Source organism: Pseudophryne corroboree, chromosome 2, assembly GCF_028390025.1.
Source record: "Pseudophryne corroboree isolate aPseCor3 chromosome 2, aPseCor3.hap2, whole genome shotgun sequence".
NCBI classification, from domain to species: Eukaryota; Metazoa; Chordata; class Amphibia; order Anura; family Myobatrachidae; genus Pseudophryne; species Pseudophryne corroboree.
Window position 1 is genome coordinate 642,333,942 of NC_086445.1, and position 13,440 is coordinate 642,347,381.

Below are 13,440 nucleotides of genomic sequence, written 5' to 3' on the forward strand. Positions count from 1 at the left end.
AACCAGCCAGGTTGGACAGATGGTCTGGCAGATAACTGTATAGTGTATGCACAGCTTCAATAACTGCCTGTGGCACAAAGGGAAGCTTTACTAAAAAAAACTTACTGATGCTAGAAATTATATATGGCATATACAGTATGTAAAGAAAAGCATCAAATGTGCAATACGCAAGATACAATTGAAAGATTTGTACCTAACAAACACTTGACTCTTGAACTTTAACTGGTTTCCAGGCCCTGGTGATGTTACAGAAGTACTCCTTGCCACAATATCTGTATCTGAAGGTTTTGCAGTTACTGGAATGCTCGAGCTGCTAGGATTGTTACTACATGCTGGGTTATCTTGGACCTGATATAACAAAGATAAATAGTGACATATTACAGAGTACCACTTATGAGAAAAGTGTGGATTTTTAGAATTTAAAAGTGGCAATTCTGTACTGTTAATTAACATCTTTGTTGCTTAATTACCTCACTTTCAGGTGTCTGTAATTTCTGCTCTTTAAGATCCTTGTTGTTTTGGCAGCTTATCTCTTGATGTTGTACCTCCTTGATTTTGGATCCATGGCTCTCTTTTTTCCAGCTAATGGAATCCTCAGTAGGTTTTCTCACATTCTCGTGCATTTGCCATTTTTGTGAGCGTTTAGGCTCCTGACAATTTTCATTCTGACTTTTGGACAGAATATTTTTTCTTTGGTCACTATTAGATATCTGATTAACTTTACTTGTATGCTCTTCTTTCTGAATGACATTTATTTGACTACCATGTTTCAGGACAACTTCATTTTTTTTTGATAACCTTTCTGCCACATCTCTAGTGCTCTCTGGTGGTTGGTCCTCTAGTCTCTCAGTATCCCGTCTCTTGTTTTCTTCAACTGTATTTCTGGTGCACTTATTCTTATCTTCTTCCTGGTTGGTTGCTACATTCTCTTCTTTATCATGAACCTTGCTACTTTGACATTCTTGCTGTCTGTCCAGGTGTGTCCTGTTTGTTAACACATCCCTGTCCTCAGTGCTGGAGATAGATGAAATTGAGTCGGAGCAGGAACTGGGTTTGTGGAAAAAAAAAACCCCAAAGATTAAGAAATTTTAATATAAATATGAGTAAAGATTTTGAATTACAAAAGCAGATTTTCTACGTAAATGAACAGGTAAATGTATTTATTCATTTAAAAATTAACTTCATTTATTTGTAGGTATGATAACATTTATCTGGAATTCTTGTTATCCCTTTAACTCCTCATCCTGTGATTTAGAAGTCATGGGGTGAATGTAATAAATAGGGTGTGAGGATTCAGCATGATATCCCGGCTGTCGGGATCCTGACGGTCAGGAGACCCACGCTGCGCTCGCCACACGTAGGGCCCGGTGGCAACCTTTGGTCGCCACAGGGTTATATGCCCACTCAGGTGGTGGCGTGGACCACCACTCAAGTGGGGATTCCGGCCAGCGGTCGGGACTCTGACCGCCAGTATTTCACCGGGTGTCGGGATTCCAGCGTTGTCTCCTGACTGCTGGGATCCCGACAGCTGCCAAATTGAATGCCTCCCGGTTGTGAGAATCAGAAAGTGAGAGATTTTGTGAGAGTTCTCCTGATTTTTTAAAGTGGCAATCATTTACATGGCAAAACCAGGTTGACTGGCACTTAAAAAAACAATAGGAGAATCCTCCCAAAATCATTTTGATTCTCACACCCTATTAGATTCCCCCCCATAACTATAACTATCTTTCATTAAAAAATTACTCATGTCCTGAGTACTAATTAAGAAAACCACATTGGACTTACCAATTATCCGCATTATATGGTGTCCATATCTGATGTCTGCATTTTGATCATGTCAGCCATTTTTTATTCACTGTTATTGTCGAATACTTTTATATAAATATATAAAAAAAATATTTTAAAGTGATTTGTGGTCAAATTCTTGATGATGTCTATGTGTTTAGCTCCCTTAGACACCACCCCTTTCTCTGTATATATATATATATATATAGATATATATATATATAGATATAGATACATATACTGTATAACTCTTTGTGTTCAGGGTGTGCAATATATGCATATAATCATTTTGGACTTGCACACTTCAAGTGCCGAGTGTCAAGCGTCTGTTTTTTCCTTTATTGCTCCTCTTCCCATCACATCAAGATCATGCATACCTCAGTTTCTTTCTAGGTCACTAAGCTATACAATAGTGAAAACATTATGTGTAAAAGGTTACTCTACCGGGTGTAATGTGTAAAAGGGGACTCTAGCGGGCGTAATGTGTAAAACGGGACTCTACCTGGAGTAATGTGTAAAAGGGGATCTACCTGGCATTATGTGTAAAAGGGAGTTCTACCAGGTGTAATGTGTAAAAGGGGGCTTTACATGGTGTAATGTGTAATAGGGAGCTCTACATGGCGGAATGTGTAAAAGGGGGCTCTGTCTGGCATAATGTGTAAAAGGCAACTCTACTGGGTGTAATGTGTAAAAGGGGACCCTGTCTGGTGCAATGTGTAAAAGGGAGCTCTGTCTGGCGCATTGTGTAAGAGGGATCTCTGCCTGACGACATGTGTAGAAGGGGCTCTACCTGGCGTAATATGTAAAAGGGGGCTCTACCTGCAATAATGTGTATAATGAGCTCTACCTGGTGTAATATGTATAAGTGGCACTACTGTGTGGAGTAATATGAATATTGAGACTACTGTGCAGCGTAATATGAATTGGTATTGGGGGTAATTCCAAGTTGATCGCAGCAGGAATTTAGTTAGCAATTGGGCAAAACCATGTGCACTGCAGGGGAGGCAGATTTAACATGTGCAGAGAGAGTTAGATTTGGGTGTGGTGTGTTCAATCTGCAATCTAATTTGCAGTGTAAAAATAAAGCAGCCAGTATTTACCCTGCACAGAAATAAAATAACCCACCCAAATCTAACTCTCTCTGCACATGTTATATCTGCCTCCCCTGCGATCAACTTGGAATTATCCCCATTATTATGTGACCACGCCCCTTCCCCATGAAGTCATGCCCCTATATTTTTGGTGTGTGCCTTTGGCACGCACTGTCCCAATTCTCTTTCTGGCACAGGGTACCAAACTGTCAAGTTACGGCTATGTGTGTATTCATCTGGATTTCAATAAAACACATTTGGGGAGATTCAAATGTTTGAAAAGTCGGTTGGGTGTCTGTTTGTTCCTGTCTATTAGATAGGAAAAAACAGACTCCCAACTGACTTTTCAAACATTTGAATCTCCCCCATTGAATATTACACACATTCTACTACTTGGAATTGTAGTGAACAACTTAAGGCCCGTACACAGTGGCGCACACAGGGGGGGTTTCCGAGTACCTGGAAACCCCCCCTGATTACCCCAAAAAATGTTTTGAGACGGAGACACAGCTGTCTCCGTCTCAACAAAAGCAAAAGCCGCGATCGCGGACGGAGCTGCAGCAAGAGCAGAGAGCTATGCAGCTCTCTGCTTAGAGAATGTCCCGGGTGCCGGGGGAGCTGCTGGCTGCGCATGCTCAGCCACAGCAGCTCCCTCCGTCCTCACTCTGCCTCACGCTGCCGTGGCCGCCCCTCTGTATGTAAGTTTGAAATCATTGTTAAGTGTGTTTTTGTATGATATGAATGCATGTATGTATGTATGTATGTATGTATGTATGTATGTATGTAGGTTTGTGTGTGTGCTTGTATGTACAGTATGTATGTATGTATGTATGTATGTATGTATGTATGTGTGTTTACATGTGTGAGTGTATGTATGTGTGTTTACATGTGTGAGTTTGTGAATATATATATATATATATATATATATATATATTTATTTTAAATGTGAGATATATAAAAAAAACGGTAATCCTCCTTGGGTCCTGTGATAGGACCTCTATTGAAGAAAAATAGGCGTCACTCCAGGGACTTAAATAAAGTCAAACTGTATTCAAAAAATAAATTTCATGGTGCAAAAAACAACGTTTCAAGGCTCTACGGCCTTTTCATCTGGTTATGCATTATAGGTGAGATCAATAAACAAAATACCTCTGTTTTTTTTCACCTCACCTATAATGCATAACCTGATGGAAAGGCTGTAGAGCCTTGAAACGTTGTTTTTTGATCCATGAAATTATTATTTTTTAATACAGTTTGACTTTATTTAAATCCTTGGAGTGCCACCTATTTTTCTTCAATAGAGGTCCTATCACAGGACCCAAGGAGGATTACCAGATATATTAATTTCAGGAGGCCACCCTGGCATCTTTGCTTTTTATCATCCAGAGTGCCAGACGACCACACGGTGCACACACGTCATCACACTCGGGACGGAACCACCACGCTCCCCCGCACGCTGCTGTCCTTCCCATCCGTGGGTCTCCTCCACCATAAAGGTAACTGTTTTATGTTTTCTTGTCACTCTGTATTTTGGCTCACCTTGAAGAAGGGGCCTGTGCGCCCCGAAACGTTGAATTATGTAGCCTGCAACATGGAATAAAAAGCACCAGCACTTTATTTTCATTTGGCTTTGTCAGTCTCTGAGTGCCACTGTTTGCTATACAGCCATTTATCTGCATTTACTACTCCAGAAGTCACCTGAGCAGTTTGTTTCACTTTGAGGAGAGTGCCGATCCGCCACCAGTCGCTATATATATATATATATATATAATCTGCAACTGATGAATGGCACGTCAGAATCAGATAAAATGTACGGAAGCAGGATGGCACGCATAGAGACTAGTAAACCGTAGAAAATCAGCACAGAACGCTGTAGCTGTATGTCAACGTTTCAGAGTTAGACTCTTTTAAAGGAGTCTAACTCTGAAACGTTGACAAACAGCTTCAGCTTCCTGTGCTGATTTTCTATGGTTTACCAGTCTCAATGAGTGCCGTCCTGCCTCCGTACATATATATGTATGTATGTATGTATGTATGTATGTATGTTTGTGTGTGTGTGTGTGTGTGTGTGTGTGAATATATCTATATATATATATATATATATTACACATACCTGCGCATATACATACACACCCACCCACCCACCCACGGAAACCCCCCTCGCTAAATCCTGCGTTTGCCACTGCGTACACACTGGTCGATATATCGGCCGTTCTCTTGATATATCGCGGGACCGTCGGCCAGTGTGTACGGCAGAACTCCATCGTTCACAGACGTATCGCGTCGGCCGCGCAGCACAGCCGACGGCCAATATATCTACCGATATATTGGCGCGTCGCTGTGTGTGTACGGGGCGGTCGGCCGACCGCCCGTACACATGCTGCGGCGGCCGGCGGTGATTGACAGGTGAACTGGGCGGGCGTGTGTACACGCCCGCCCAGTTCATGACGTCAGGCCCTGATGCTGAACACACTGCTCGATCCGCCCATAGATATATCTGCAGATCAATTGATCTGCAGATATATCTGTTAGTGTGTACCCACCTTTAGACTGTGTAATTGAATACTAAAGCCTGACCACAGTCTCATTATTTCTTTTTCTTCCTACGTTTGTTTTTTAAATTACAGATTGTTTCTCCTTGTATCAAGGGTAGATGTAGGCTACAGTATGTGCCACATGTGTATGAAACAGGGCCTGATCCAACAAGGGAGGACAGGATCAGTCGTACCGGGGACCCCCACATTCCCACTAATTGCGCATGTACCATCACTAATGAAATCGGAGCACAGCATGATTCCGCAGCGCTGTGTCTCCGATTTCATAAGTACACATCTGTGGCCAGCCAGTGCTTCCCTGCCGAGGAGTTCCTGCAGTAAGTGACTAACGCAGGATTTCAACTGTTTTCTCATCGCCGCGCCGCTAGGATTTCTGTGACGTGCAGGAGCTGAGAGTAAGGCATTGTACTCTTAGCTCCTTCCCCAGCGGTGCCGCAGCAGTGAGTAAGGCTCTGGCTGGCAGCTGGCGGCTCTGCATTGTGTGGTGCCAGCCAGTTGCCCCTACCGCTACTATCCCCAGCAGTTGTGGGCGGCGATGTGTTGAGGTGCCTGGCTGGACATACTAATTATTATATCACACATTAATAATAATTATATATATATATAGAGAGAGAGAGAGAGAGAGAGAGAGAGAGAGAGTATACAAACACTGAACTGTGCTTAACTGCTGTGCTGCAGGAGAGGTGACAGTATCACCTGCAGCACACAGCAACCAGACAAAGTGTTGTGTTTGTATAATATATATATATATATATATATATACAGGTTGAGTATCCCTTATCCAAAATGCTTGGGACCAGAGGTATTTTGGATACCGGATTTTTCCGTATTTTGGAATAATTAGATACCATAATGATATATCATGGCAATTGGGACCTAAATCTAAGCACAGAATGCATTTATGTTTTATATACACCTTATACACACAGCCTGAAGGTAATTTTAGCCAATATTTTTTATAACTTTCTGCATTAAACAAAGTGTATCTACATTCACACAATTAATTTATGTTTCATATACACCTTATACACATGCTAATAAAGACAAGAATATCATGAAGACGTGTGAGTGCTCCCCTCTGTACATGAGCAGGAATATTGCATCCGGTGCCTTCTAGGTGTATTAGGCCACAAATGTCAATCACCACACATAACAGACATAGGCGGCACTCAGGATGGCTTGTAAGAATCACACGGACCCCAGCATAGAGTTCAACGTTTCAATCTTATTCACAGATTTTCGTCAGGATAAAGGTAAGTAACACAACCCACACTTAAATACACCCATCAAGTGAAAAACACGCCCCCAGTCCGTCACAGACGGGACCGGAATGACGTGCCACGTCTGTGACGGGCTGGGGGCGTGTTTTTCACTTGATGGGTGTATTTAAGTGTCGGTTGTGTTACTTACCTTTATCCTGACGAAAATCTGTGAATAAGATTGAAACGTTGAACTCTATGCTGGGGTCCGTGTGATTCTTACAAGCCGTCCTGAGTGCCGCCTATGTCTGATATATATATACACTACATTGTGATATATATATATATATATATATATTATATAATATATATATATATATATATAATATAATATATATATATATATATATATATATAATATAATATATAGCACAATGTAGTCCGCACTCCCAAACGTAAGAGACAAATGGCCCAGGTGCCCTCCGTAAAACGTTATGGATAAAGATGAAAAAAGACGGCGGCACACCAGGACTTGTAGTGTCAAAGCTTGTGTATTAAAGCATCACAGATACAACTATGACCGACGTTTCGGGGCGCGTAGCCCCTTTTTCAAGGTGTGTGTGTGTGTGTGTGTGTGTGTGTGTGTGTGTATATATATATATATATATATATATATATAATGGAAAGACGAGGCGGCACTCAGAGGCTTGTAACCACAATCATATATTGGTGCAGATGGTGCACCAATATATGATTGTGGTTACAAGCCTCTGAGTGCCGCCTCGTCTTTCCATTATATACCACCGACTCTCGGTTGGGGAGGGCACCAGAGCAGCATCAGTCCAGCATTGGACTAAGTGGAGTGCCGGAGCATTTGTTTACTTTATATATATATATATATATATATATATATATATACAGTATACACACAACCAGTATTAATATTTATTTATTAGTTATTTAGTACCAGTTATTTATATAGCACACACATATTCCACAGCGCTTTACAGAGAATATTTGGCCATTCACATTAGTCCCTGCTGGGTACACACTAGATGATACGCTCCTGGAGCAATATCGTCACTGTTTCCCCTTGACATCTTGGGCAAACAAGGTAATGCATACACAAGATACTTGGAACATTAGGGTACATTTTGTAAAGTGCGATTTGTATTTTGGTTTTCCAAAAAATACTCTATCTTCTTTTCTAAGGAATTGAACACAATCACAATGCTGATTGATAAAACAAGATTTATGGTAAGAATTTACCGTTGTTAAATCTCTTTCTGCGAGGTACACTGGGCTCCACAAGGATTAACATCGGGGTGTAGAGTAGGATCTTGATCCGAGGCACCAACAGTCTTCAATCCCAAGATGCACAGCGCCGCCTCCTCTATAACCCCGCCTCCGTGCACAGGAGCTCATTTTCGTTAACCAGTCCAATGCAGTAGCAGCTACCAGAGACGACAATCGTTAGTAACCACAAACACCACACACTCACTACATGAGAGGGTGTCAGCGGCTAATGCCATACCAACCCAAAGAAGCCAAGTGCGTCAGGGTGGGCGCCTTGTGGAGCCCAGTGTACCTCACAGAAAGAGATTTAACAACTGTAAGTTTTTACCATAAATCTCGTTTTCTGCTGCGGGTACACTGGGCTCCACAAGGATTAACATCGGGGATGACCTAAAGCAGTTCCTTATGGAAGGGGACGCACTGCAGCGGGCACAAGAACCCGGCGTCCAAAGGAAGCATCCTGGGAGGCGGAAGTATCGAAGGCATAGAACCTTATGAATGTGTTCCCTGAGGACCACGTAGCCGCTTTGCACAATTGTTCAAGGGTCGCACCACGGCGGGCCGCCCAAGAAGGTCCAACCACCCGAATAGAATGGGCTTTGATGGTAGCCGGAGCTGGCAGACCAGCATGTACATAAGCATGTGCAATCACCATTCTAATCCATCTGGCCAAGGTCTGCTTGTTAGCAAGCCAGCCACATTTGTGAAATCCAAACAGCACAAAGAGAGAATCAGACTTCCTAATGGAGGCAGTTCTCTTCACATAAATACGGAGAGCCCGTACCACATCCAAAGACCGCTCTTTGGAAGACAACTCAGGAGAACTAAAGGCCGGAACCACAATCTCCTGATTAAGGTGGAAGGAAGACACCACCTTGGGTAGATAACCCGGACGCATTCTAAGAACCGCCCGGTCACGGTGAAAAATCAGATAGGGGGACTTACGGGATAGGGCACCCAGGTCCGAGACCCTTCTAGCTGACGCCAGCAAAAACAAAACCTTAAGGGAAAGCCACTTAAGGACTGCAGATGCAAGAGGTTCAAATGGAGGCTCTTGCAAGGCCTCCAGAACCACCGACAGATCCCAAGGGGCCACGGGTGGTACATAAGGAGGCTGAATCCGCAACACACCCTGAGTGAAAGTATGAACATCCGGTAGGGTAGCAATCTTTCTCTGAAACCAAACCGACAAGGCAGAAATGTGAACCTTGAGGGAGGCCAGACGAAGGCCTAAGTCCAGGCCCTGTTGTAGGAAGGCCAACAGTTTGACCGTACGAAACTTGAAAACGTCATGGTTTTGAGACACGCACCAAGTAAAGTAAGAATTCCAGACCCTATGGTAAATCCGAGCAGAAGCCGGCTTACGGGCCTTCAACATAGTTTGAATAACCGACTCAGAAAAACCCTTTGCCCTCAAGACGGAAGCTTCAGGAGCCACGCGGTCAAAGCCAGACAGGCCAAGTCCTGATAAACACAAGGGCCCTGAACGAGGAGGTCTAGTCGTTGTGGAAGTAGAAGGGGACGATCTAGCGAGAGGCTCTGTAGATCGGAGAACCAGTGCCGTCTGGGCCACGCTGGAGTAATCAGAAGTAGGATTCCTCCTTCTTGCTCGAACTTCCTTATTACTCTGGGCAGGAGTGACACCGGAGGGAACACGTACGGCAGCCGAAAGTTCCATGGAATTGCCAGAGCGTCTACGAACGCTGCTTCAGGATCCCTTGTCCTTGCTCCGAAGACCGGAACCTTGTGATTGTGTCGAGACGCCATCACGTCCACATCTGGAAGGCCCCACTTGTCCACGAGTAGTTGAAAAACCTCCAGATGGAGGCTCCACTCCCCGGTGTGTATGTCCTGACGATTGAGAAAGTCCGCTTCCCAGTTTAGAACCCCCAGAATGAACACTGCGGATATGGCCGGCAGATGGCGTTCTGCCCACTGAAGAATCCGTGATACTTCCCTCAATGCCATGCGGCTTAGAGTGCCGCCTTGATGATTGATGTACGCCACCGTGGTGGCGTTGTCCGATTGTACTTGAACAAGTCTGTTCTGTATCAAATGCTGGGCCAGGTTAAGTGCATTGAACACCGACAGCAGTTCCAGAATGTTTATCAGGAGTAGAGACTCCTCCTCGGTCCACCGACCCTGAAGGGAGTGTTATTCCAACACCGCACCCCAACCTCTCAGACTGGCATCTGTCGTCAGCAGGACCCAGTTGGATATCCAGAAGGGACGAACCCTGCTCAATCGATGGTTCTGAAGCCACCAGCTCAGTGACAGGCGGACCTCCGGAGACAAGGAGATTATTTGAGATCTGATCCGGTGAGGCAAGCCATCCCACTTGGCAAGAATTAACTTCTGCAGAGGGCGAGAATGGAATTGAGCATACTCCACCATGTCGAAAGCCGACACCATGAGACCTAGCACTTGCATTGCCGAATGTATCAACACTTGCGGACGAGATAGGAAGCATTGAATCTTGTCCTGAAGCTTCAGAACTTTCTCCTGAGACAAGAACAACTGCTGGTTGCGAGTGTCCAATAACGCTCCCAGGTGCACCATGCTCAGAGCAGGAACCAGGGAAGATTTCTTCCAGTTGACTAGCCACCCATGGGCTTTCATGAACTGGACAGTCAGATCTAGATGACTCAGGAGAAATTCTGGGGAATTTGCCAGGATCAACAAATCATCCTGATCCCTTGACGGCGGAGTACAGCCGTCATTACCACCATTACTTTAGTGAAAACTCGTGGAGCCGTTGTCAAACCAAAAGGTAACGCCCGAAATTGGTAATGAAGGTTGCCCACTGCAAACCTCAGGTACTGCTGATGTGACATTGCAATAGGAATATGCAGGTAGGCATCCAATATGTCCAGGGAGACCATATTGTCCCCAGGCTCCAAGGCCAGAACAAGTGTAGAGTTTCCATACGAAACATGGAGACATACTTGTTCAAGGACTTGAGATTGAGAATGGGCCGCGAGGACCCGTTTGGTTTCGGGACTAGAAACAGCGGTGAATAGTACCCCTTGCCTCTCTGAGCCAGAGGCACCTGTACTACCACTCCTGTACAGGTGTAACAGATCCTCTCTGAGAGGAAGAGGCCAGGGATCTCCTGTGAGTAATTCCTGAAGATCCGGATACCAGGCCCTCCGTGGCCAATCTGGAACAACGAGTATCGTCCGAACCCTTGTTCTTCTTATGATCCTTAATACCTTTGGGATGAGTGGAAGCGGAGGGAACACATAGACCGACTGAAACACCCACGTGTCACTAGTGCATCCACTGCTATTGCTTGAGGGTCCCTCGACCTGGAACAATATGTCCGAAGCTTCTTGTTGAGGCGAGACGCCATCATGTCTATTTGAGGAAGTCTCCAATGACTTGTCACTTCTGCAAAGACCTCTCGATGAAGACCCCACTCTCCTGGATGGGGGTCGTGTCTGCTGAGGAAGTCTGCTTCCCAGTTGTCCACTCCTGGAATGAAGACCGCTGACAGAGCGCTTGCATGTTTTCCGCCCAGCGAATAATCTTGGTGGCCTCCGCCATTGCCGCTCTGCTCTTCGTTCCGCCCTGGCGGTTTACGTGCGCCACGGCTGTGATGTTGTCCGACTGAATCAGGACGGGCAGGTCGCGAAGAAGATGTTCCGCCTGCAGAAGGCCGTTGTAGATGGCCCTTAACTCCAGCACGTTTAAGTGCAGACAAGCTTCCTGGCTTGACCATTTTCCCTGGAAATTTTGTCCCTGTGTGACTGCTCCCCAACCTCGGAAACTCGCGTCCGTGGTCACCAGAATCCAATCTTGGATTCCGAACCTGCGACCCTCTAGAAGGTGAGAACTTTGGAGCCACCACAGGAGAGAAACCCTGGCCCTGGGGGACAGGCTTATCTTCCGGTGCATTTGCAGCAGGTCCCACTGAAACGTTCTTGCATGGAACCTGACAAACGGAATGGCCTCGTAGGTCGCCACCATTTTTCCCAGCACTCGAGTGCAGTGATGAATCGACACTCTTGGCGGTTTCAGAAGTTCCTTGACCATGTTCTGGATTTCCTGAGCTTTTTCCAATGGGAGAAAGATCCTCTGCAGTTCGGTGTCCAGAATCATGCCCAAAAACGATAGCCGAGTTGTCGGAATCAACTGCGACTTTTGTAAATTTAGGAGCCAGCCATGCTGTTGCAGCACCTGCAGGGAGAGCGCAACGCTTTTCAGTAACTGCTCCTGTGATCTCGCCTTTATCAGGAGATCGTCCAAGTACGGGATAATTGTGACCCCTTGCTTGCGCAGGAGCACCATCATTTCCGCCATTACCTTGGTGAAAATCGTCGGGGCCGTGGAAAGACCAAATGGCAACGTCTGAAATTGGTAGTGACAATCCTGAACAGTGAACCTCAGATACGCCTGATGAGGAGGATATATGAGGACAGGTAGGTACGCATCCTTTATGTCGACCGACCCTATAAAATCCCCCCCTTCCAGACTGGAGATCATTGCTCGGAGAGATTCCATCTTGAATTTGAATTTTTTAAATAAAGGTTGAGGTATTTTAAGTTCAGAATCGGCCTGACCGAGCCATCCGGCTTCGGGACCACAAACAGGGTTGAATAAAACCTGTCTCCCCGTTGTGACGGGGGTACCGTGACAATGACTTGCTGTTGACACAGCTTTTGTATTGCAGCACATACTACCTCTCTCTCTGGAAGAGAAACTGGTAAGGCAGATTTGAAAAAACCGGTGTGGAGGCACGTCTTGGAATTCCAGCTTGTATCCTTGGGTCACAATATCCAGCACCCAAGGATCTAGGTCCGAGTGAACCCAGACCTGACTGAAGAGTTGAAGACGTGCCCCCACCGGTGCGGACTCCCGCAGCGGAACCCCAGCGTCATGCGGTGGACTTGGTTGAAGCCGGGGAGGACTTCTGTTCCTGGGAGCTTGCCCCAGCCGGGGATCTTTTACCTCTTCCCTTACCGCTGGCCGCGAGGAAGGAAGAACCACATCCTTTCCTGAACTTATACGACCGAAAGGACTGCATCTGGTATTGAGGTGTTTTCTTTTGCTGTGTAGGGACAAAAGGCAAAAATGAAGACTTACCCGCGGTAGCTGTGGAAACTAGGTCTGCGAAGCACTCACCAAACAAAACTTCACCTTTGTAGGGCAGAGCCTCTGTAGCCTTCTTAGAGTCAGCATCACCATTCCATTGATGAGCCCACAACGCCCTCCTAGCCGAGATTGCCATGGCATTGGCCCTTGATCCCAAGAGGCCAATATCCCTCGCAGCCTCCCTTAGATAAACCGCTGCGTCCCTGATGTGACCCAGAGTCAAAACTACGCTGTCCCTATCCAGGGTGTCTATGTCAGATAACAAGTTATCTGCCCACTTTTCAATAGCGCTACTCACCCATGCCGATGCCACAGCCGGCCTGAGTAGTGTACCGGTAGTAACATAAATAGATTTTAAGGTAGTTTCCTGTTTACGATCCGCAGGATCCTTAAGGGCTGCCGTGTCAGGGGACGGTAGCG

At 45.5% G+C, this 13,440-nt stretch overlaps 1 protein-coding gene across 1 annotated transcript in view; it reads right to left on the reverse strand.

Moving 5' to 3' along the window:
* Positions 1 to 13,440, reverse strand: part of LAD1 (ladinin 1) — a 131,649-nt gene that overhangs the window by 55,184 nt on the left and 63,025 nt on the right. The window contains exons 3-4 of the mRNA XM_063954966.1: positions 471 to 1,047; positions 194 to 348 (exon numbers count right to left, since the gene is read on the reverse strand). Coding sequence (XP_063811036.1) covers positions 194 to 348; positions 471 to 1,047 — 732 coding nt within the window. The remainder of the gene's footprint in view (positions 1 to 193; positions 349 to 470; positions 1,048 to 13,440) is intronic.